Source organism: Mesocricetus auratus, unplaced genomic scaffold, assembly GCF_017639785.1.
Source record: "Mesocricetus auratus isolate SY011 unplaced genomic scaffold, BCM_Maur_2.0 Super-Scaffold_4256, whole genome shotgun sequence".
Taxonomy (NCBI): domain Eukaryota; kingdom Metazoa; phylum Chordata; class Mammalia; order Rodentia; family Cricetidae; genus Mesocricetus; species Mesocricetus auratus.
In genome coordinates, this window is record NW_024429182.1 from 71,514,228 (window position 1) to 71,538,181 (window position 23,954).

Consider the following 23,954-nt stretch of genomic DNA (forward strand, 5'->3'; position numbering starts at 1 on the left):
GCAAAAACAAGGACAAAGGCCACTCCACTGACAGTCCAAAGCTCACTGCAAAGGAGAGGAAGAATTCATGTGTTCTTAAGGGATGGGATGGAGAGAGGAAGAGGGGAGGGTGGAGGGCTCACTGGGCCTTCTGCAGATTCAAGATTGCAAGATTCAGCAGAGATTTTCCTTTCTTCTACAACCCCCCACACATACACACCCCTGGCGTTAGGGGTAGAATCCGGGGCCTTGCAGGCACGCTAGGCAAGCATGTACCACTGAGACTCATCCTAGGACAGGATGAATGCCATTTGTAACAGAGCCATCTAAAATGCCAGGCCAGAAGGTCTCAGCAGGTAGTGACCACCCTGTTCTTCTTGGTGGACAAGCTGAAACCCACCAGCACCAGGGCACTCCCACGTAGGGTGACGAAGGATGTACAGAGAAAGTATGTCCTTCTCAGCAAGCAATAGCCACACACAGGGTCAGGGCTGTTATTTCTAGTCCAAAGAGCCTCCTGCAGAGCCGAAGGGTCAGGATAAAAGTGGCCCGGTGTAGGCTCATGGAGACACCCGTACATACACTCTACCTCTCTCAGGTTATTCCCGTAATTCACTGCCTTAGACTGCTGGTCCACCCCAACAGCCGTTCACCCAGCATCCTTGTCCCTGCCTTTGCATCTCTCCCTGATTCTTGGGCTCTGTTCTCCCTCCCCCCCCCCCGCACTTCTGAGCCTCCCCTGTGCCCCTCCCGTGGGTGCCCCTCCCTGGACTACAACCCCCAGGCGCCCCCAGCCCGGGGCGCTGCGCATGCCCCCTGCTCCCCGCCCCCTCCTGCTCCCCCTCCCGTCCCTTCTTCCTCACCTCCCTCCGCCCCCCTCCCCCGCGCCTCGGCTCCCGCATCCCTCCATCCAACCCTGTGCCGCAGCCGCATCGCCACCGCAGCCCAGGCAGAGCCCAGTCGGCCCAGGCCCCTGTCTCTGCCTGGCCTCAGCTCCTCGCCCCCCCGCCGCGCACCTTACCCGCACATCCCTCGGAGGTCTAGTCCGCACGGTGCCCCCAGACCCCGGCCTCCAGCACAGAGGCAGGAGGCAGAAAGAAGCAGCGGAGGCGGGAGGACGAAGAAGGGGAGGAGGAGCCCGTCGCAGGATGAAGGATCGGACTCAGGAGCTGCGGAGTGTGAGCTAGGGGGTGGGAGAGGTGGGGAGGCGGGACCCTGTATTTGGGGAGTGCGTGGGGATGGAGTGGCGGAGATTCTGGGGCATGGGGGGCAAATGATAAGGCTAGAGGTTGGAAGTCAGGAACCCTAACATCCCCTGGCACCTGATATCTCCAGTGAACCTGCAATTGGAGGACAGTGGCTGGAAGGAGTTGAAGGCCATTAAGACACAAGGGGGCAGGAGAGGTCTCAGGGGCCTGGGCAGCCCAGATGCCCAGGAGGGCCCTGGGATCTGACCTGGGGATGGGAAAGAGTGAATGTCAAGAGAGGATCGAGGAACACCATTCTCCCTGGAGCTGGCTTATCAAATTGGTCCGATGCAGATGGTTACTGGCCTGGCCGGGCCCAGTAGGACCCAGATTTGGTATGCTATGGAGGACACAGGTTGGGGCTAGATACCAGCTCCTAGCAGTGAATGAAGTGTGTGGTGGTGTTCGTGATGTGTGTGCACGCAAGCGCACTGGTGTGTTGCTCCGTGGGGAGAGGGCACTGCTCAGGGGGAGTGCAGGGGGGGGCTGAGCTCCCCGGGGCCAGAGACTCCGCTGAGGTGACCCCAAAGGTGGGAGAGGAGAGAAAGATCTACCCACCAGGTCACCGAATTGGGTTGTGTGACATAGGCCACATAGTGCTTGGGGGAACTGGGGCATGGGAGCAGCCAGGGGCAGCTGCTGGCAGCCAGGGCCCAGGCTCCGGGAGGCTGGCCGGCAGAGCTGGGCGAGGATAGGTCAGGAGGTTGCAGGGGAACCTGCTCTTTGGAGGGACTGCAGCGGCCTGATGAGAAGGGTTTCCGGGGTGGGGGGGCACTGAAACATTTGGAGAATGACATGGGCCCAAAGAGGTTGAGGTACCAGTCTGCTGTGTGATGGTGGCCACTGGGTCCTGAGTGGGTTATGCCAGAATTCCCATAGATGGTTATTCCATCTGGCAGGTGAGGAAACTGAGGTCCAGGGATGGGAAGGGACTGCCCCAAGGTCATCAAGAAAGTGCATATGTAGTGCAGGTCAAATGGCTCAGGGGCTGCTGAACTGACATGGGGCTACAGCTCTCTGCCTTTGAAATACAAGTTTGGGAGTGGAGGCAAAGAGCTCTGTTGTGAGAGATTCTCTAAAGGCTGGACTTGGAGTTGGGGACCCCAGTTCACAGGAGACACAGGGACTGCTTGTGGGGGCAGGTGGGAAGTGTCGGAAGAATGGAGGAGCTGACGGTAGAGGGAGGGGATAGGAAGGATTATTTACTGCGTGGGGAAAGGATAGTAGCAATGGCAACTCTATTCTGCGTGTTTTATAGGAAATCACCTCTGATTACCGGCAATCCTATGAGGCTGGCGTTAGCATGAGCTCATCCCACAGAAAAGGAAGCAGAGGCTCAGAGACGTTAAGGAACTTGGCCCAAGTTACATAGCTAGAAAAAGACAGGATTCAAACCCAGATCAGCAGTATCAGTATCTAAACTCCCCTCCAGGTGCAGTTTGCAAAGCAGGTTGTCATGGCAATCCCATTAAATTCCAACCAACTTCCTAGTAAGGTAGACAGGGAGTCTGCCTTGTCTAATATTTGGGAAAATCAAAGCCCAGAGGTTTTGAAGAATTTCCCCCTCCACACAGCTAAGCAAGGAAGAAAACAGAATTTGAACTCAGATCCCCAGCTGCTAAGAATGTTCCATGATACCCAAACCTAGAGACATGTGATGGAGTAGGGGCGGGACTGTGGTAAAATTGGAGGGAGAGGGAGAGGAGAGTGGGGAGTCCTCTGAGTCAGGGCTCCCTGCCCCGAGGTGAGGAAACCTGTGGCCAGGACTGTGGGGAGAAGCCAGGTGGCTGACGCAGGAGGCAAATGCCGTGGAGGGCTGGGGCTGAGGGGCCGGGTGGGTGCCGTGGAGGGCTGGGGCTGAGGGGCCGGGTGGGTGCTGGCGGCGGCTTGGTTGTTAGTCACAGCTTAGGGAAAGTGGAGGTTTGGGAGGGTGCCGGTGGAGAGGGCTGGGTAGGCGCTCCAGATGTCTGGAGTGCAAGAGTCTGCCAGAGTTGCAAGCCAAGCTATGGGAAGGCAGGAGAGGCTCAGCAGCCCTGATGAGGACGTGGTAAAGGGGCCTCAGGGACGCTAGCTGAGAGACTGGTTGTCCTGCCGGGGCTCCATAGTCTTCCCAAGGAGTTTTCAAATCTGTTTATCCTATGGAGGCTGAGGGCTCACACTTGGAAGTCAGATTGTCTGGGCTTATGTCCTAACTTAGTTACTTCATGTGTGACCTTGGGCAAGTTACTTAACCTGTCTAGAAGTCAGGGTGTTTTGATGGTGGTGGCGGGTGGCTTTTGTTTGTTTTCTGTAGTGTGTATGTGTGTGTGTTTGTGCATCTGTGACTGTGTATGTGCGTATCTGTGTATCTATGTGTGTATGAGTATAAGTATCTGTGTATCTATGTGTGTGTGCATCTGTGTCTGTGTGTATATGTTTGTGCATGTATCTGTGTGTGTGTGTCTGTGCCTGTCTTTGTATGTGTGTATGTACATGTGTGTATCTGTGTGTGTGTTTGTGTGTGTTCCTGTCTCTGTATGTGTATATGTGTCTGTCTGTGTGTATGTATATAACTGTGTGTATGTATATATCTGTGTGTGTGTGTGTGTGTGTGTGTGTGTGTGTGTGTGTGTGGTGCTGGGACTGAACTGAGCGCATGGAATACACCAGGCAGGTACTATGTCATTGGACTGCACCCCAGCCCCAGACTCTTCATGTGTAATTTGAGTGTAATGGTATTCCCTTGTTCCACAGAATTATTTGGAGAATTAAAAGTTGATGAATCCATGGTGCCTAAGCACAGCAGTGCTGTGTGGTTGCTATGCCCAGGTGACTTCTGAGTTTCTCTGGAACATCACATAAGCCCCTTGGATGACACCTAATTGATGTTGGAATTACCCGAGGGCTGCAGGAAAAAAGACAGACTTGCCAGAGATGCCAGAGGTGCCATAGCTGGTGGAGCTGGTGTTGACCAGGGCTTGCTGTGGCAGGTTTTCCAGAAATTTTGGTTGGGAGCTAGGAGGCACTAGGCTAGACATGGACCCTCAGTGGGAAGGCCTCAGTCGAGTAGGTGTCCCGGGTCCAAGGAGGAAGCCAACCAAGACATCAGAGACTTGAGTGAGGAAAAACAGGAGAACATGTGCTGGCTTGGGGTGGGAGGGCAAAGGGAGGAAGGAGGGGGGGAGGGGAGGCCAGGAAGCCTGCAGTGAGGATGGCCTCCCAGCTCACAAGAGCAGCAGAGACTAGAGTGAACAGGTTCATTCCGTCCAATGCACTGGGCTTTCCTTCTGCCCAGGAATACTGTTCCCATTGCCTTAAGTTCAGTTTCTCCCACACTGCAGCACGACTGGACTCCACTCAAATGTCACCTGCTCAGAAAGACCCTCCCTGGCCATCTGAATAAAGTTGCACATGCATGTTGCACACACAGACACACACACACACACACACACACACACACTCCATCCCGTTTATCTCCCTCTGCTGCTTCTCACATTTAGGCACTATCTTACTCATTTTTTTCACCATTTGTCCCCCCCCAACGCACACACCCCTCAGCTCCTTGGAGGCAAGTCCTTCCTTCTCAGGCTTGCTCGCCCCCGGTGCCAATCACATGTATTTGTTAGATGAATGAGTGAGCTGGGAGGCAGGAAGATCAGGAAGGGAGCAGGCGGGTTAGGTCGGGCTAACAGAGGAAAAGGAGGTGTGGAGAGCCAGGCTGGACCATGGGGGTCGGGGGAGGCCCAAGCTAAGGAGGCAGATGGACAGAATGGCGAGAGGTGCAGGAGGGGGTCTGTGACATAGTGCTTGCACATTGAAGAGCCTGGGTGGGCAGCATATGGTAGTGTGTGTGAGCATGTGTGTATCTGATACCCTCGGTTCAATCTCCAACACCACACACATGCACACATGTGAACACACACGTGCACACACACTCCAGAACCCTCTTGTTGCTGATGTGAAGAACTTGGACTTGAAGGAGCCAGCTCGAATGGATGCCCCACACTGCCGAGGAAGCTTCAGAGGGTGACAGGAGCTCTAATTAATCCCCTGAATTCTCCCAGGTGGTCAGCAGTTGGTGGACAGTGACAAGCAGTGCCCTGCCACCCACCAACACCTCATTGGCTGACCACCCTTGGGCAAGTTACGTAACCCTTCTGTGCCTCTGTTTCTTTATCTGTCAAGCAGGAGTGAGAGCATCTGCCTCACGGAGTGACTGTGACATTAAATGTGAGGAACTGCATGCTGGCCATGGGCTCACACCTGTGATCCCAACACTTGAGAGGGTGAGGCAGGAGGATTGCTGCAAGTTTGAGGCTACTCTGAGACACATAGTGAGGCCCTGGAGAGAAATGGGTGGAGGAACAGGCGATAGGAGAGAGTGAGCATAATTGTTCTCTGTGGCCAGGTAGGAATGGAGGGGCTGCCTCCTGTCGTTAGGATGCATGGGAAAGCCTTGAGACTTGACAGGTCTCCACCTCAAGCTCCACCTCTGGCCCTGTTTGCTGTGAAGCCTCAGGTGATAGAGTGACCTGTCTAAGCTGTCCCCTCATTGTCACTCAGAAGGCACAGGGGCTCACAGACCACCTTCACCAAACACTTCCCCCTGGCGGCATTAGGCATTTCCCTCCTCTCTCATTGCTTCCTCCTGTCCTCTGTGGGAGGAGACTGCCTTTTGACAAAAGAAGGTATGAGGCCCGGAAGGCGGGAGCCTACAAGCCAGTTTAGCTGCAAAATGGGTGCAGATTCACTGACCTTTCTCTGCCTAAAGTTTTCCCACTTATAAAAGGGGGATGTGATAGTATTGTCTCAGGAGACTGTTGTAAGAAATGAATAAATCTGGTGGTGTGGTTTATAATCCCAGCACTCAGGAAGTAGAGGCAATAGGATTCCAAGTTAAAGGCTACTCTGAGCTACAGCAAGACTCTGTCTCAGAAAACCAAGAGCTGGCATGGTCACTCAATGACAGTGTTACCTAGCATGCATGAGGTGCTAGGTTCCATCCCCCCCCACAGACACCACACACATAGACACACACATAGACACACAGACACACACACACATACACAGACACACAGATATCACACACATAGACACACAGCACACACACATACACAGACAGACACACACAGATATCACACACAGAGAGGGACACACACAGACATAACACACACAGACACCACACACACACACACAAAGGCACCACACACACAAAGACACCTCACACACATACACATCACACACACAGACATCACACACACACCACCCACACACACATACATCAATAATGAATTAAATGGGAAGCATGTGCAGAATATGCAGACAAGCACCCTGAACTTTGTAACACTGTTTAAATGTTTGTCAGAGCTCAATTGTGTCACTCAGTGGTCATTACAGAGTTTTTGTTTGTTTGTTGTTTGTTTGTTTTAGACAGGGTCTTCCTATGGAGTCCTGTCTGGCTTGGAAATGGCTGTGTAGACCAGCCTGGCTTTGAACTCACAGAGATTCACCTCTCCCTACCTCTACTGTGATTAAAAGTGTGAGCATGCCAGGTATATGACTGTTCTTGAGACAGGATCTTATTCTGTAACCCAGGCTGAGCTGGAACTCACTTGCTTCAAACTCATGGCAATCCTCCTGCCTCGGCTTTCCATGCTAGGATTATAGGTATTTGTTTCTTACAGAGTTATTTATTTACTTTGCATGAGTGTTTTGTCTGCATCTTCATCACAGTCGTGCCTGGTGCCCCCGGAGGCCAGAAGAGGATGTCTGGACTCCCCAGGGTTGGTGTTCCAGAGGGTTGTGAGCTACCATGTGGGTCATGGGATGGAGCCTGAAGCCTGTGCAAGGGCAGCCATCTCTCCAGACCCTGTTTTTGTTTTGTTTGTAAGATTTTAAAATAGATTTTGTTTTATTTTTGGGTTGTTTTGTTTTGGTTTGTTTGGTTTTTTGAGACAGGGTTTCTCTGTATTGCTTTGAAACCTGTTCTGGAACTCACTCTGTAGACCAGGCTGGTCTCGAACTCACAGAGATCCGCCTGCCTCTGCCTCCCGAGTGCTGGGATTAAAGGCATGCGCCACCACTGCCCAGATTATTTTTGTTGTTTTTGAGACAAGGTTTCTCTATGTAATCTTGGCTGTCCTGGAACTCACTTGCTGTAGACCAGGCTGGCCTTGAACTCAGAGAACTCCCTGCCTATGCCTCCCAGGTACTGGAGGCAGCATTACCACACCTAGCTTTAAAAAATATTTTTTAATCTCCCCCCCCCCCCCCCGTGTGTGTGTGTGTGTGTGTGTGTGTGTGTGTGTGTGTGTGTGTGTGTTGGTATATGTGTGTACTGAGTGCAAGGACCTACACAGACCAGAAGAGGGCGTCAGATTCCCTGGAGTGGCGTTACATACAGGTGGTTGTGAGCTACCCAACGTGGGTGCTCTGCAAGATCAATACATGCTTTTAAGAGCTGAGCCATAGCCGGGCGTTGGTGGCGCACGCCTTTAATCCCAGCACTTGGGAGGCAGAGGCAGGCGGATCTCTGTGAGTTCCAGGCCAGCCTGGTCTACAAAGTGAGTTCCAGGACAGCCTCCAAAGCCACAGAGAAACCCTGTCTCGAAAAACCAAAAAAAAAAAAAAAAAAAAAAAAAAAAAAAAAAGAGCTGAGCCATGGTCCCAGCCCCTCCATCCAGAGTTTTGAAGATCAGGGGACGAGGAGAGTGTAAGGTACCTGCAGGAGGCGCTGGCACTGTGGCTGGGTTGTCAGGACTCACACCTCTCCTAGGCAGGAGCTGGCCTGGGAGGGAAAGGAACCCATGGCAAATAATGATTGCTAGGGCAGCAGAGCCTTGGGGGCAGCAGACCATGTTCCTGGACCACAGTACCCTGGTCCTACTCTGCCTTGGGCAAATCACTGTCCTTTCCCGCCCTGGCACCTTCATCTATGAAACATGAACAGTATTTGTCCAGCTTTTCTCACTGGACTGTGGAGTGAGGATCAAAAGGGATTATGAATGGGAACATGTTTGTACACACAGAGGAATTTAGCTCTCTTTGTAATTATTAGTCAAACCTTTATACTTTCCTCTTCTCAAGGACAAGTAAATAAGTAACTTGAGTGCTCTAGGAAGAATCTGAGGGAAGAGGCTTTGAAAACATCAGGAGAAAGTGAAATCAGACTTTAGGAAGGACTTCCTCAAGTTGGCATGGGAAGGGAAAGAGCCAGAGAAGAGGAAGGTTCCCAGCTACCTAGACCAGCAAAGGGTCTCCTGACCTGTATGAAGCTGGCCGAGGGTGGGCGAGTGGCGGATGGGAAGGTCAGCGGGAGGTTGTGGCCCTGGAGGCTGAGAAGCTGGGAAGCACCATAAGAAACTAGTTCACCCCAAAGATGAGCCCTTCTGCTCAGAGGCTTGCAGGGCCAGCATCTGCCGGGCCAAGTTGAGGCTGGAGAAGCCGGAAGTCCTAGCAGAGTCTTTGAAACCCTCGAGTTCTGTTTGAGCAAGACCTGGGCAGAATCAGGTGGCTGTCTGGCCTCAGCAGGAGGTCTCCCCCCTGGGTTGTGCTGGTCCCAGAGCTGCCTGGGTTCTGTGGATCCCAAGCCATCTTGGTGTCTTGGTGGCATCTTGGTCCCATCTGGCTCTGTGTAGGTTCAGTCTGAACAGATGCGTCTTAGCCGAGTGCAGTTCCCTGCACTCTGTTGTCTGGGATCCGCTACAGAAGGGCCCGCTCCCTGCTACAGGTCCAGTGGCTCCACTTCCAGGCAACTGCTGTTTGGCCCCTGTCTTGATCTCATGCAGGCTCTCTTGGCTGCATTCTGTCTCAACTCTGGCTCAACCTGTCTGGGATTCAGGCTGACCCCTTTAACTTTCCACTGGGGCTGACTAAGGCTCCAGACTTAAAGCCAGTCAATGGCTGAGCTCAACTTTGTCCTGAGAATTTTGTCCCAAGCAAAGCTGAGTGGGGATCCCAGGGGAGCCCTCCTGTGCTTTCTGCCCAGCTGGCTGAGAATGCAGTTCTGGGGCTCACAGGCTGGGTGACTAGCAGTACCCTCCCCCCCTCCTGGGGACATGGCTGCGGGTCTCTGTGTCCTCGTGTCAGTGAGGCAGCTCCGCCTGGCAGCGCGGCAGTGTGGCTCTATGTGGGTGTCAGGGGCCTATTTCTGTGTGTGTCAGCTCTTCTGTCTGTGTCACTGGTCTGCCTGGAGATGGCAGTGTGGGTGGGTAAATCCCTTTGTGTCTCTGAGCTCTGAGGGTGGAGGGCTGAGCAGCTGCCGGTTGCAACTGGGAAATCCGAGTCAGAGAGAGTTGGTGGGTGTGGGGTTGGAAAGGACTGGAAGAAAGTGAGTGAACGGCGTGGGGGAAAGAATGGTCTTCAACCGCTGTGTGCAGGGCGGGGGCGTGGGGGGAGCAGGTCAGAGTGCTGCCGGCATGGCTCAGCCAGTCCTTACTAGGCCTGGCTGTGTTTGCTCAACTTGGCATCAACCACCGGCACTTGGCAGCGATGTGACCTGCCTGCCATGAGGAGATGAATGGGCAGGGCAGGGAAAAGGGAGACCCCAGCAGGCACTGCTAGAGGATGATGGGAAGGTTCGCAGCCTGGGAAAACATCCTTGGAGATCACAGACCACTGTCACAAACATGGGGTTTAGCTGGTTGTTAAAATATTGAAATTTATTTTACCCAGCAGTCAATAGCGTCAGCCTCGACTGATGTCTCTTTCTAGGGAGACTCTGAAGACAGGAGGTGTTCCTACCTCAGAGATTGCCTTTAGCTGACTCACTTGGAAGTACCAGGGCAACTAAGACACTGTCCTTCAAGATATCCCGAGCTGGCTCTGACTGTTGGTGTCCTTGCCCTTCCTGCTGACTAGGACCCTTCCCTAGTTTCTGAGCCTAGAATTGGTACCATCCATGTATGTGAGGCGGGAAGAGGACCGGAGAGCAGGAGAGTCAACCGTGGGGAGCAGGATAGGGACCACTCATGGATCTGGCCTTGCTTTGCTTCCCAGGCGAAAGACAGTGATGATGAAGAGGAGGTGGTCCATGTGGATCGAGACCACTTCATGGATGAGTTCTTTGAACAGGTAGAGCCCCCAATGCCCTGACCGGAACCGTGCCCCTTCCCAGCAACTTCCTTTGCCACCTGCACCCCTCTTTCCTGCATACCCCTGGGCCTTCTGGGTTTAGTGTGTTTAACTGAGCACTGGCCAGCAGTCCTGATTCCCTGGGTGAGGTGTCCGTGCTTTCTGCCCAGGTGGAAGAGATCCGAGGCTGCATCGAGAAGCTGTCTGAGGACGTGGAGCAGGTGAAGAAGCAACACAGTGCCATCCTCGCCGCCCCCAACCCAGATGAGAGTGAGTGCTGCTTCGGGGGCTCGGGGCTCGGGTCCCCCGCAGGCTCTCACTCCCCTCTCTGCCCTTCCCGCAGAGACTAAGCAGGAGCTGGAGGACCTCACAGCAGACATCAAAAAGACTGCAAACAAGGTCCGGTCCAAGTTGAAAGGTGAGCAGTGTAACCCTGCAATTGCAGAGAAAGATCTCTGCCCTGCCCTGGACAAAACAGGTCTGTGTGAGCAGTGCTCACTGGCTTCTGGGGGCCAGATTCCTAATCAGGGAGAAATACACAAGCCCACTTTTGCCCGTGACACATGACAGGGGAGTGAGCTGGGTAGGGTTTCCGCCTGACTGCACCTGAGAGCCATCAATCAGAGAAATACAGATTTCCAGTCAGTCAGGGTGGTGACGACCTACAATCCCAGAACTCGGGAGGCTGCTACAGGAAAAGTGAGAGTTCCTGATGCACGTGGGCTAACAGTGAGACTCGGTTTCAAAAACCCAAGAAGGAAGGGAGGGGTAAAATGAAGGAAATGTACTCCTCCGAGAGGTTTGAGTTTTGTTCAGTTAACAGGCCCTGAGCAGGGGCACAGAGCACCCAGTAGGTGGCTCAGCAAATGCTTCTGAATTATTGTCCTCAGCTCAGGACAGATTGGACAGTGTGGCTGACATCAGGGGTTGGCACGCTTTCAGGAGGGCCTTGCCAAACGCTCATGTATTCGCTCTAATTTAAGGACTTGGGTGCTGGTAATGATCACCTTCCCTCAAAGCACTGTGGGTTGGGAACCTCCTTGTCTGCTGGTGCCAGGGGAATAGCAGTGGTAAGGAGCAGTCCCCGGTGTAATTCGGCAGCATGAGACAGTTACCAAATGTCTGCAGCACTGCGACCCCATTGACAGGCTTTAGCCAGGCCTTGGCAAAGGCCTGTCCCCCAAGCCTTGCCTGAGGAGGTGAGGAAACAGGCTTTGTGTCCTTTTGGACTAAGGGAAGGCTGTGTGTAAGCCTTTGATGCTGACCTGTAAAGACAAGCCCTTTGTACTCAGTGAGGGTGCTCTGGAACCAGCCATGTTTATGCAATCTACGTGGAGGAGTCCAGCCCCCAATGTCAACTCATTGTGGACAGTTCCTGTCCTTGGTTTGCTCATCAGTATAGTCGGGGAAACTGAAGCAATTACAAAATGCCCTTATTTGCTTCTGTTTTTGACAACAAAACATTTTTCTCCAGATAAAGTCTTACCAAGAATCTCAAATACGAAACATAAAAATTGCCAGATGTGATGATGCCCTTTAGGCTCAGCATAGGGAGGCAGAGGCAGGTAAATCTCTATGAGTTTGAGGCCAGCCTGGTCTACACTGTGAGTTCCAGGCAGCCAGAATTGTAAGGTGACAATCTCAAAACAAATATCATAAAAGGTGGTTTGCATCCAACCATGGTGTGCCCCCACAATTTTAGCACTTGGTAGGCTGAGATGTGGGGAGGCTCACAGGCCCAGGACTCTCGGTGGTTTCTTCAGATCCATTGTGTCCTGTTCTAGAACACTTTCTAGGAGACCATGAAGAAAGCCTAGTGGTCAGGTGCTCAGGAATAGGTCCAGACAGAAGACAAAAGTTTAACGAAACTGACCAAGAAAAAATCCCCACCTTTTCCCAGTTGATGGCATCAGGATGACCTTGATGAGTTGTCTCAGGAATTCAAACCCCAGTTTCTAGTGTGCACTACCAACCGGTATCAAGGAGTTCCCAGAATTGCTGTATAAAAGACCCCTCTGTCGACACTTAGTCCTAGCCCCAGGTCTCACAATACAGCCCAGCAGGACCAGCAGGTCTCTGGGGCCCTGGTCCTGTGTGCCTGGTGTTTCTCTGCTAGCGCTGTCACTGTTCCTGCTTTTGCTTAAGGAGAGTCCTGGGGAGCCATCTAGTCCCATCCCTCCCCCGCTGCTGGTAGGACAGAGAGGCGGTATTCTCAGGACTGTCCCAGAGCCCCTGAGTCTAAGCACGCCAGGCAATTCCTCCCTGCTGCACTTTCTGATCCAACCTGGAGGAGCTGTGATTGCTTTTCTGAGAAAATCTGAGTGACGACTCAGGACTCCACGGCCCAGAAGCAGTACAAGACATCCGTTAGAAGTGGGAACTCGCCTGGCGGTGGTGCCGCACGCCTTTGATCCCAGAACTCGGGAGGCAGAGGCAGACAGATCTCTGAGTTCAACGGCCAGCCTGGTCTATAGGGAGGCCGAGTTCCAGACAGCTAGGCTACACAGAGTAACCTTGTCTCAGAAAACCACAAAATAAAATAAAGAAGTGAAACTCACAGGACAGGCAGGCAGAAGGAGAGCTAAGTTTCCTGGGCTAGAACATCACCTGTCAGTTACAGAATTCTCATGGAAAGATCAGCCACCAAGAGCATCAGAAGGTGGTGGGAGGGTCTTTGCTTGCAGGAGCAGCTGCTCAGAAAGTTGAGGCAGAAGTGTCTTTGAGTCCACATGTTCCAGGCAATGTAACAGCATCCCATCTTTAAAGGGAAAAAAAAAATGCTGGTGGGTTTTGCTTCTTGTTCAGAGGTGAGAGGAACTGGAGACTACTTTGGGGGGAGCAGTGTCCCCTCTAGTGGACTGGTTATATTCCCTCGTGAGCTTGGGCTCTTTCCAAGGCAAAACCCTTCCATCAGAACAAACCTGTCTGGTGACCTTTTGACTCTGTCTCTCCCTACCTGCCTTAGGAAACCCCCTCAGATCCCTGGGCCTGTGTACTTGGCAGCCTGTAAAACTATACCCCGCCGTCGTTCCTTTCATGGAGCATGGTGTCTCTTCCCCAAGCCTGGAACCTGCCTCTTCCTGCACCCCAGATCCTGGTCCCCTGCCCAGCCCCCTGATTTCCAGCCTGTCACTGCCTTCTCTCCCACAGCTATCGAGCAAAGCATTGAGCAGGAAGAGGGGCTGAATCGTTCCTCCGCGGACCTGCGCATCCGCAAGACGCAGGTAGGCTCAGGGTGCAGGGGACCAGCCGGGGCTGGAGTGGTCTCCGTGGGGGGCTTTGGGTACCATTTGTTGCCTGCGGGGAAAGGATGGGGATGTGGCTTTGAATTCGTGGGCGGCTGGTGCTGCAGCCTCCTCAGCCTGGCGTCTGCCCCTGACGCCCCGCGGTGTCTTCCCCCATTCTCTTAGCACTCCACACTCTCGCGGAAGTTCGTGGAGGTAATGACCGAGTATAACGCAACCCAGTCCAAGTACCGGGACCGCTGCAAGGACCGCATCCAGCGGCAGCTGGAGATCAGTGCGTGTGCCCCTTCTCTCCCCAAACTCCAGGGCTTCCCAGGCCCCTCCAGGTGGTTCCTCCCTGGAGGCAGCACCTGGCCGGAGCCTGGTGGAAGGGTGGGTCCTGGGTTCCTGCTCCCTTCATCCCACCGCCTCAGGCCCACTTCCTGAACAGGAAGTCCTTTCTCTCCACAGCTGGCAGGACGACTACCAATGAAGAACTGGAAGACATGTTGGAAAGTGGGAAGCTGGCCATCTTCACAGACGACGTGAGCCCCCGGGTCGGGTCAGGGGCTGTCGGGAAGACGGTTGCCTCTCCCCCTGCCCCCATCCACCCAGGCATATCAGACAAAGGGCAATTTGAACCAAGAACTGGGGGATTCCATGGGGGCAGGGCAGGAAGGCAGCTCCTTAAACACGGTTGATAATGCTGTGCCAGGCAGAATTTTTTGTTTTGTTTTGTTTTTGGTACAGAATCATGTTATGTGGCACAGGCTTGTTTCAAATTACAATCCTCTTGCCTCAGATGAAATTACAGGGGTATACCACTGTGTCTAGCTTCATTTAATCTTCCCCATAATCTCAGAGGTAGCCCATTTCACAGATGAGGAAAATTGAGCCAGAAGGTGAAATAATTTGCGGAGAACTCAACTCCACAGTCTAATTTACTAGTCAGAGCTCTTAGTATGGCAACTGACAGTATGCTTCCCTCCCCAGACTCACAGGCGAGCACAGCCCCCGCCTGAGGCATGTCATTCTCTGTGACTTGGTTTTGGAGGCTTTTCTTTTGGTTTGCCTTATGTTTTCCACACTGCCCTGTTCTGTTCTGTGTTAGTGGATGGGCTTTCCCTGAACCCAGGTTCTCTTTCTCCTTGTGGACATGTGCTCTGGCCTGCCCAGTCCTGCCTCCGTTTCTGCCTCTGTGGCCAGAATTGGGAAACAGGTGTAGACCGGGTGAAAAGTATTCACCGTGATTGTCTGATGGTTTGCAGTAAAGTGGTGTTTGAATAGTTGTTTTTTGTTGAATTAACCCTGGGCAGATAGGTTGTGGGCCAGTTAGATACTCTTCCTCCTCCCCCCAGTACAGCTCTCCTGAGACTGTCTGTCTTTCTGTGTGAGACTGGAGAGGACCCTGGTGGGTGACTCTAAGAGATCTCACTTTAGTGGGTAAGAGTTGACCTCTGGCCAGGCATGGTGGTGCACACCTTTGATTCCAGTACTTGGGAGGCAGAAGCAGGAAGATCTCTGTGAGTTCAAGTTCAGCCTGGTCTGCATAGCCTCCAGGACAGCCAGGACTTATATGGAGAGACCTGCGCGTGCGCACACACACGCACACACACGCACACACACGCACACACACACACACAAAGAGTTGACCTCTACTCCCTGGCATTCCATAGTGCAGTGGAAACCACCTTTACGAAACTCTCTCGGTTTCACAATATCAGTGGTTGTGAGCCTGGCTGAGGGTTCAGGAAACTGCAGATGAGCCCTGTGTGTTGCCTGGGATTATTAGTACTGGGGTGAAGGAAGACGTCAAGAGAAGGCATTCAGATGGTCTGAAAAGGCAACAGGGTATGGGGAGAGATGGTTCGGTGAGTATAGCACCAGAGTTCAGTCCCCAACAACTATGTCAGGGGTTCACAACTTCCTGTAATTCCAGCTCCAGGAGATTCAAACTCCTTGACCCATGTGGACACCTGTGTGCACATTCACGTGCAAACACATGTATACACTTTAAAAATCTAAAAAGAGAGAAGCAAATGAGCTTTTAGATATGAGAATATTGGCAAAGAGTAGTCAAAAACAGGGAGATGGGAACTCATGCAGGGCAGCTGTTGGATGACCTTGGCTCTTACAACACGGGCAGGAAATATGGGCAGAAAGGCTGTTTTGGGAGTGAGTTTGGAGCAGGGGAGAGTGGAGGGGGTGTGTTGCTCCTAATGTGTGGGGAGGGACTTGGGGAAGGGAAGGGCAGGTGTGACATTCTACTGCTTCTAAGCTCAGCAAGGGCCAACAGTGGGTCAGGAGCAGAGGGGGCACTGTAGCTGTGAGCTGGAATTTCTCCTGGTCTCTTGAGGCCGCTGTGCATTTTGCCCTTATGTCTCCCTGCTTCACCTCAGGCAGGCTTCTGTTGACTCCCGGGCACACTGCCTTCACGTCTGAGCCTCCTGTCTGTTCCGCTTTCCTACCTGCCCTATCTCTCCATCACCCTGTCGGCTCTAACCATCTTCCTTCCCTGGGCTTCCTTGATGTGTGCACTACTCCAGGGAGCCCTGGGTGAGAGTGTGGACTCTATAAGCTTTATTCCTTGTCATTCAACAGACTTCTCTTTGATGCTTATGGTGTTCCAGGGATTGTTTAACGTCACACACACAAACTCACTCAACTTCACAACAGTCTTCTGAGATAGAGCTATTATGAGCCATGCTCTCTCTCTCTGTCTCTCTCTCTCTCTCCAGAAAGGGTTTCTCTGTGTAGCTCTGGCTGTCCTGGAACTCTGTCTGTAGATCAGGCTGGCCTTGAATTCACAGAGATCCACCTGCCTCTGCCTCCTGAGTGCTGGGATCAAAGGGGTGCGCCACCATACCTGGCTTATGATCCATATTTTCTAGGTGGCGCTAACAAGGTCTAGAAGAGGGTAAATACTTTGCCCAGGGATTTGAACCCAGCCCCTCCAGCTGTTAAGTTGAAGCTGTCACATGGCAAAGATTGGTCACAACCCTCTCTTCCCTACTGTCACCCTAGATCAAAATGGACTCCCAGATGACAAAGCAGGCACTAAATGAGATCGAGACAAGACACAATGAGATCATCAAGCTGGAAACCAGCATCCGAGAGCTGCATGATATGTTTGTGGACATGGCCATGCTCGTAGAGAGTCAGGTACGGGCGGCACCAGTCTGGAAGCCCCCCTGAACCCCACCCAGGGTTGCCTCTTCCAACTCCACCCTCCTTATCCCCTCCTCACACTCCCACTCTGCAGGGCGAGATGATTGACCGCATTGAATACAATGTGGAACATTCCGTGGACTATGTGGAACGAGCTGTGTCTGACACCAAGAAAGCTGTGAAATATCAGAGCAAGGCTCGGAGGGTAAGCCAGCGGAGGTGGCCTGTTGAAGGGGTGGGGGACCCATGGGTGGGGTGTGGCAGTTATGATATGGGTGAGCGGCCTTATCTCTGGCTCTGACCTCTTCCTGTTTCTGTTTTCTCTCCCCTCTCTTTCCTTATGCCCCACATCCTAACTCTCCCTTAATCTGTCTGTCTGTCTGTCTGTCTCTTGCCTCTCTCCCTCTTCCCCCCTAATCTTTCCACCTGCAGAAGAAAATCATGATCATCATTTGCTGTGTGGTGCTGGGGGTGGTCTTGGCGTCATCCATTGGGGGGACACTGGGCTTGTAGGCCCCTACCCTTCTCTTCCCTAGGTTCCTCTCCACACATCGGGAGCAATACCCCCACCACCCTTCCACTCTCCCCTGCTCCAAGCTCACTCCCAAAACAGACCCAGGCAGTTCCAGCTCCTCTCACCCTTACCGCAGACCCCGGAGTCCCTGGCTCTCACCTTGCCATGGATCCCCCTCCACCTTGCCGCACATAGATAGCAGCAGGCGTGATCACACATGCACACCAACATGCATGCCGCGGGCACATGCTCAAGACGTGTGGATACCCCAGCGTGTGTGTGCCTGTGTAGATGTATGCAGATGCCCTGAACCCTTCCTTGCTGCCATCTCCATCCTGTGTGGTCTGAACTTCCCTCTCTATCTGGCTGCTGTGCAGAGTGGCTGAGTATAACACAACAGCCGACCATGCCCCAACCTGTCTTTTGTGAATAGACATATGTGTAGTACAGGCGTGCATGTGTGTGTGCGTGTGCGCGTGCACGCGTGCGTGTGTGCGTGCATGAACATGTGTGTACATGGAGTTTTGTAAGTGTGAAAACCCAATGCAAAAGCAATTCCTTCACTGACCTTCTCTCCTATCTGCTATTTGGAGTGGGAGGTAGGTGTGAAGATAATTCACACCTTCAGAGGATCCAGGGAGGTCCAGAGACCATGGCACATGTTTCAAGTGATGTAGAACAAATTCACAAACTCTCCTGGCTCAGTTACTGCCAGGGATTGCATCATGTCCTGGGACCACCTCCCCCACCGTGTGTGTGTGTGTGTGTGTGTGTGTGTGTGTGTGTGTGTGTGTTGAGCCTTGGAGTTCAGGGGAGGCAAGTGGAAGCCTGTGTGTAAATGATAAACAACCTGTCTTAGTTTGTATGAATGTGTATTTCCCCAACAGATGATGTAAAGGGCTTGTGTGTGTGTGTGTGTGTGTGTGTGTGTGTGTGTGTGTGTGTGTGTGTGGTGATAGTTTTCTCTTCAGACAGAGCTATCCATGCTGTGAATCAGACACTAGTTTGGATGGGGACAGATGTCTGTTTCTAAGTTACCTGGAATTTGACTCTGTGTATGTACACGTTTCTGCTTCTGCATAGGACATGCACACACATTTCTTTTTAAGGACGTGCTCCCCAGGGTTTGCTTCTGCGGACTTAGTTTCTCCCTCCCTCTGCTCAGAACAGCAGCCACACACACTACACTGCTCCCGCAAGAGTGTGCAAGCCGTGCTCCTCTTCCCCAGACTGTGTGACGGACACACACCCAGACTCTACCTTTCTGTCTCTGCCTGACAGTAGCACTGAGCCTTGGATAGGTAGCACATCCTAGTGTGTTCATAAATGCCGAGCTGCGGAAGTTGAGAAAGGTGACCTCACATTAGTGCTGGGCCTCACACATGAACAGCACGGTGCCCATCCTGGGCCACACCCATTTGCACATCAACTGTCTCCTGGAAGGAGTGTGGTGGACCAAAGGAGGTAGGATGTCAAGGGCTGCTCCAGGCAGGCAGGAAACCATGGCATTTCCTCTTCCTGCCTCTCAGATTCACTCAGAAGCTATTGTTTGTCCTCACTGCCTCAGCTGATGCTCTGGACTCTTCCTCAAGAAACTTGGGTTTGGGAACTGGATTTCACACATACCTGAGTGGCTACTTAGGGCCGTCCTTGAATCTGTCCCTCGGACATGTGTACTGCTGAAACATGAGCCATGGCCACTACCACAGCTGGGTGACAGGGAGGGTGAGACAGTGAGACAGGGATTGTTCTTTGCGGTGAGGATGGCTGTGCATTTTGTGGGTTCTCTGGGAGTAAGCAGGAGGTAAGTGGGATAAAGGACTGGGCTAGAAGTCCTGTGAATGTGTAGGTGACACACAGAGATGCATGTCCTGCCCTGGACTGGGGAAGCCATGTGTGTACACGAGTGTGTGCAGGACTGGGGGAGAAGGGGGAGGAGACCCTGCAAATATGACGAGACTTCTGAGCAAGCCTTGACAGTGCGGCTCCTCCCCGCCTAGCTGTTTGAGCTCTGCCCACCTGGTGTGTGTGTGTGTGTGTGTGTGTGTGCCTGTGTCCACATGTATGTAACCCCAGGTTAGCTGTGCTGAGGAGGGAGCTTGCCTATCAATTTCCAGAATATTCTTTGACAGGACAGGAGTCCACCCAGAGCCTACTGCCCCCATCCTTGGCTTCTTTGGAGATGTCACAGGGGGCCAAGCCCCAGCATCCATCCGTCGTCCCCTTCTTCCTTCAGCCCGGCCAAAACTCCCTTTAACCCAGGTGTTTCCAGCAGCCTCCTTGGCACCCCAGCCACGGTGTCCACCAGGACAGGACTGTGGCTGGCATGCTGCTTCTGCCTCTTTGGATGGCACTGGGCCCATTGCTGTCCACCACTGGGCCTCAAGTGGATTAGCAGTCCGAGTCTGCTGTAACCCAGCTTTCTACAAGCCACATGATGGACATGTGTGTGGACTGCTGTCCAGATGTGTGTTCTGGATGACTGTCTGGGGGCTGGTGTCTTTTGCATGTTCTCAGATAAGTGTGTGCCGCCTGCTCTCCACACACCTAAAACCATCGAGCCCAAATGTGCCCCCTTGGTGGTCCTGGGCCCACGCCAGGACTCGCTGCTTCCGTCGTCACTTTCCTTGCCTCTTACAAAGCACACCGTGTGTCCATCCCCTGTGCCTGTGGGTCATCACGCTCTTGCCATGCCTTGAGCGTGTACACATGATGTGTTCTATGCACTTACCCTGCCCCACCCACCTCACAGAGGACAAGATGGTTGGTCCCTAGTTCCCTTCTCCCAGACCTAGACTCCCCACGCCCCGCTGTGCAGCTGTGTGTGTTGGTGTGTTTCTGTGTCGCTGGCGTGTCATGTGATGTAGCCATGTTTGCTGACATGAGCCCCTGCCCCCTTCTCTTTTTCTCCATTGGTTTCTAGAACTCTCTCCCTTCCCTCCCCTGAGGGACAGGACTCCTGGGGCCTGGCTGGGGGCCCAGAGCCTGGCCACCCCCCTGTTACCCCCTCAGAGTCTTATTTCTCTCTATTGGTGACCAAGTTGCAAATGGATAAAATACAGGAAATTCTGACCCCCTGCCCCAGACCTGCATGTCCTGTCTCCAGAGCCCCTTGGACCCCATCTTGGGCCAGGTTGGGCCTGGTGGGACGGGAGAAATAGCAACTAATCCAACAGCGGGCTTGCTGTGTGCTCCTTCTGTCCCTGCACGGGACAGGCGCCGTGGAGAGGGGAGACATGAGGGTGGGGAGCAACAGGTAGAGACAGACTTGGAAAAGGATTTTAATCCAGGCTTGGTCAGATACAGCATGGTTGACATTCTCGGCCAAAAGCTAACAGTGTCACAGGCATTGAATTTGGTTGGAGAGGCAAGACATGAGTTCTTCAGCCTTCTTTAAAGCAAATGAAAAGATAAACATCTAAGAGATACACTTAAGAAATTCACGGAACTGTAACCCTTAAGGAGAGCCAGATGTGGCAGAAGCCAGGTTTGAAGACAGCATCCAGAGTACGCCAACCAGCACTGGTTCTCTGGGACCTTTGCCCCTTCCTGCTTGAGAAACTGGAAATGTGAAGGGGTCATGAGACCATTTAGGAATCAGTTTTGCCAACCAGCTGGCAGGCCTCAGTTGGGACCAAAGACAGGCCTGTCCCCAAACCCTGTCCTAGAACTTGGAGACTGGGATACCATCCATGTTCAAGATCTGTGTAGGTAAAACGTGGCAAGGTCCATACTGCCCAGGCAGACACCGCAGCCCCCACTTCAGAAGGCAGCCATTTCTCTCCATCCGGGCTCTGAAGGCTCAGGCTCTGAGTATACCACAGTGACCTCCAGTCCTCGGCCCTGCTGTCACCAGGCCGAACCCTCCAAGGCCTGCACCCACTGAATGGTGCGGGCCTTGCTCTCTTCCCATGAGAAGAGGGGCTTGTAGCCAAAATGGCGCTGTGCCTTGTTGGTACTGACAGTAAAGGTGGTGTTGGCCACGGCCAGGGTGTAGGGATTCAGCAGGGGTGTGTACAGCACCAGTGGGCGGAGCAGCCACTGCAGCAGGGCATTGAGGGTAGCCAGCAGCACCAGCAGCCAGTAGGGCAGCAATGGGTGGGTGCCTATCAGTCGAAGTCCACAGGGACCCAGAAACTCCATGTTGAAGTCCTCATAGCTCTTGTACGGTGACTTGTCATAGCAGAAATACACCTGGCCACCCATGAGTGCTGCCCGCTGCTCCAGCTCCCGGGCCACCAGCACGTGCATCCAAGCCACATTGCCTACCAATAGGGAGGGAGGTAGATATGTCACTGAGGGCCCCTGATCCAGTCCCCGTTTGGCCCCATATAGATGCCACCCAATGTCACTACTGTCTGGATGTCCTGCATAGATGCTGCCCTTCTCTTTCTTTGGAGAACTGTCACTCACATTGCTTCAGTGCTCAGCATAACTTAGGACATATTTTTATGTCAGCCCTCAGGGGGCCAGGGGACACTCATGACTCTGCCATCTTTAGACACAGTCCCCTTGCCCTGCTCTCGGCCTCCCTTTGCCCTGTCCTTACCGACATACACCCGACCGTGCTCCACAGAAGCTGGGATGGCCCGAAACAGCCGACCCCCAAAGCGCAGGCCCTGGTTGTAGAAGTCTCTCATGACCTGATGACCTTCACCATAGATGCCTGTGGGTCGAAGGGCACATGTCACGAGGGGTAGCCCTCCGTTGACCTGGTAACAAAGGGAAAGTGTTGGAGCACACCGCTCTACCCTGGCCACCATGCAGTGGAGATGGAGTCAAAGAAGCCTGGGGGTCAGGCTCTCCCTCTGCCTTCAGCACTCCAAACAACTATCTTTGCAGAGTACCTTCCTCCCATTGGCCTCCAGGACCAGTTGCTCAGCAAGGGCTTTGCTGCAAGGGTACGGGTGCCTGTGGACTGCCTCGTATGGGGTATCTTCATTGCCCCTAGAGCAGAAGAAAAAAGACTCAGTGCTGGAGGGAAATGGACTCTGAAATTAAGTGGGGCTAAGCTTACCTGTAGAAGGGGTGGCCCTTGACATTAGGTCCCACAACTTCCATGCTGCTTGTGTAGATCAAGAACTGAGTTCCAGTCTGCATACAAGCCTCAATCACATTCTGTGTGCCTGTGAAGGGAAGGGACAGATGCAAGCTGTGTCTTCCTGACTCGACCTCCTCCTGCTCCACCCAGTGTCTAAGGAGAGGGTAGGACAGCAGTGATGGGGCTGGGTTTTCAGCAGGACAGGAAGATGACAGGATGGCCAGACTAAAGAATGACAGGTGTCACTCTAACAGGTAGGTAGCACCTCACCCTGCACATTCACTCTGTGGATGGTCTGTGGACTGGCCTTCCCAAACACATCCACCAGCCCAGCTGTGTGGATGACCACGTGAGATCCGGCCACGGCAGCTGCCACCTCGTGGGCCTGAGTCACATCCCCTTGGATGGCGGTCACCTGCACAGGCCCTGGTGGAGAGGCCCCAGGCAGTGTCAGAGCTGGGGCCTTGGCCAGCTGCTGAATTCAGCCTGCATGCCTCCAGGGGCCACGTGCTCCCAGTGACTCACGCATCCCAGCTGTGTGAGCTGGAGACCAACACAGGACTCATCTTTCCCACAAGTGCAAGCATCCCAGTCAGGGAGGGATGGAGCACCACACCCTCCTCACGCTCCTGCCCCACTTCCATCACCTGTCTTCAGCTCCTCTAGCCAGGGACTCAGGTGCAGGTCAAAGACACGCAGCTCCCGGAGCCTGGGCTCCCGTTCCAGCAGCATTCGAACAATATGCTCCCCCAGGAAGCCACAGCCACCTGTGACTAGGTATACCAGTGATGGCACCTGCGCAGGTTCTGCCATGCCCAGCTGTGGGAAGAGAGTCTTGCTCACTAGAATTGCCGGATACCGCCTGCTTCAAGTGTGTGATTCCTAGACGGAATCTAGCAGGTGGGGCAACGATGTGGAAGGCGCTGAGCACTAGCTGTGGGTTGCAGTTGTGCGCTCGTAGCAGTCGGGCTGCCTGCCCTCTTGACCCTAACCGCTGAGTCACTAGGGCTGGATGCAGAAAGGGTTAGGGATTGAGGTGGATGGAAAAAATGACTGGGAATACCAAAGAGGAAGAAAATGGCAGAGCTGGACAGAAAGGGCTTAGGGAGGGAGGAAGGGCTGAGACCAAGAGAAGGGCCACCTGGAGTGCAGTGTCATCTGCCTACCTGTTGCTAGTCCCAGGGAGTCCAAACTGGCCACTGGGAGAGGTTGTCCTGGGCTGGTGGGTCAACTAGCTGCACACGGGCTTCCTTCCTTCCGCTTGCTCCTCCCTCCTGCCCCATTCCAGGAAGGAGACCAGCCTAGCCTCCACCCCTAGGGGCGGGCAAGGAAGTTTGGAGAAGGGAATTTTGCTAGAGTGCCCCCTGGTGGCCAGTTCACTCTGTGGCAGGCAGGCAGAGGACAGAACCTACCCACTTGGTAATGTAGTTGGGGATAATGGAGTAGAAACAGGGTGACCTTGGTTCATCCCTCCTACTGGGTTCCCCAGTAGGCTGGAGGCCCAGCACTAGCTGTGGTTCTGGGGAAAGAGAGGGAAGCCTGATCTTGGTACAGCTCTGGCTAGCGTGCATGGGGAGATATTGGCGTGGTTGTTGTGGTCGTTAGGTTGGTCCACAGCAGCACTGTGTTGTAGGCCTACTCACCCCAAACTTCAAGCCACCCATTTTCCCCTTATCTTGCTCCACCCACTATGTCAACTTGCATCCCAGCCTGCTCTTCGCAAAGATAGT

General features: G+C 53.4%; 2 protein-coding genes across 3 annotated transcripts; one reads left to right on the forward strand and one right to left on the reverse strand.

Annotated features, from left to right (window-relative positions):
• The first annotated feature begins 864 nt into the window (after window positions 1–864).
• Stx1b (syntaxin 1B) lies at window positions 865–20,356 on the forward strand. The gene is made up of 10 exons (XM_005064344.4): window positions 865–1,157; window positions 10,203–10,277; window positions 10,448–10,547; window positions 10,621–10,695; window positions 13,428–13,501; window positions 13,688–13,796; window positions 13,973–14,046; window positions 16,526–16,663; window positions 16,764–16,874; window positions 17,102–20,356. The coding sequence occupies exons 1-10, from the start codon at window positions 1,128–1,130 to the stop codon at window positions 17,180–17,182; spliced, it is 867 nt and encodes a 288-aa protein (XP_005064401.1). The 5' UTR covers window positions 865–1,127; the 3' UTR covers window positions 17,183–20,356.
• A 95-nt stretch (window positions 20,357–20,451) lies between these two features.
• On the reverse strand, window positions 20,452–23,828 carry Hsd3b7 (hydroxy-delta-5-steroid dehydrogenase, 3 beta- and steroid delta-isomerase 7). Of its 2 annotated transcripts, XM_005064345.4 has the most exons (7): window positions 23,391–23,812; window positions 22,872–23,043; window positions 22,495–22,650; window positions 22,201–22,309; window positions 22,031–22,130; window positions 21,733–21,895; window positions 20,452–21,448 (listed from the first exon to the last, which is right to left on the reverse strand). In XM_005064345.4, exons 2-7 carry the CDS (start codon window positions 23,035–23,037, stop codon window positions 21,033–21,035), a joined length of 1,110 nt encoding a protein of 369 aa, XP_005064402.1. In that variant the 5' UTR covers window positions 23,038–23,043; window positions 23,391–23,812; the 3' UTR covers window positions 20,452–21,032. The 2 variants fall into 2 exon arrangements, with proteins under 2 accessions (XP_005064402.1, XP_012967206.1); XM_013111752.3 differs by lacking the exon at window positions 22,495–22,650 and having other exon boundaries at window positions 23,391–23,828.
• Window positions 23,829–23,954: the final 126 nt, after the last annotated feature.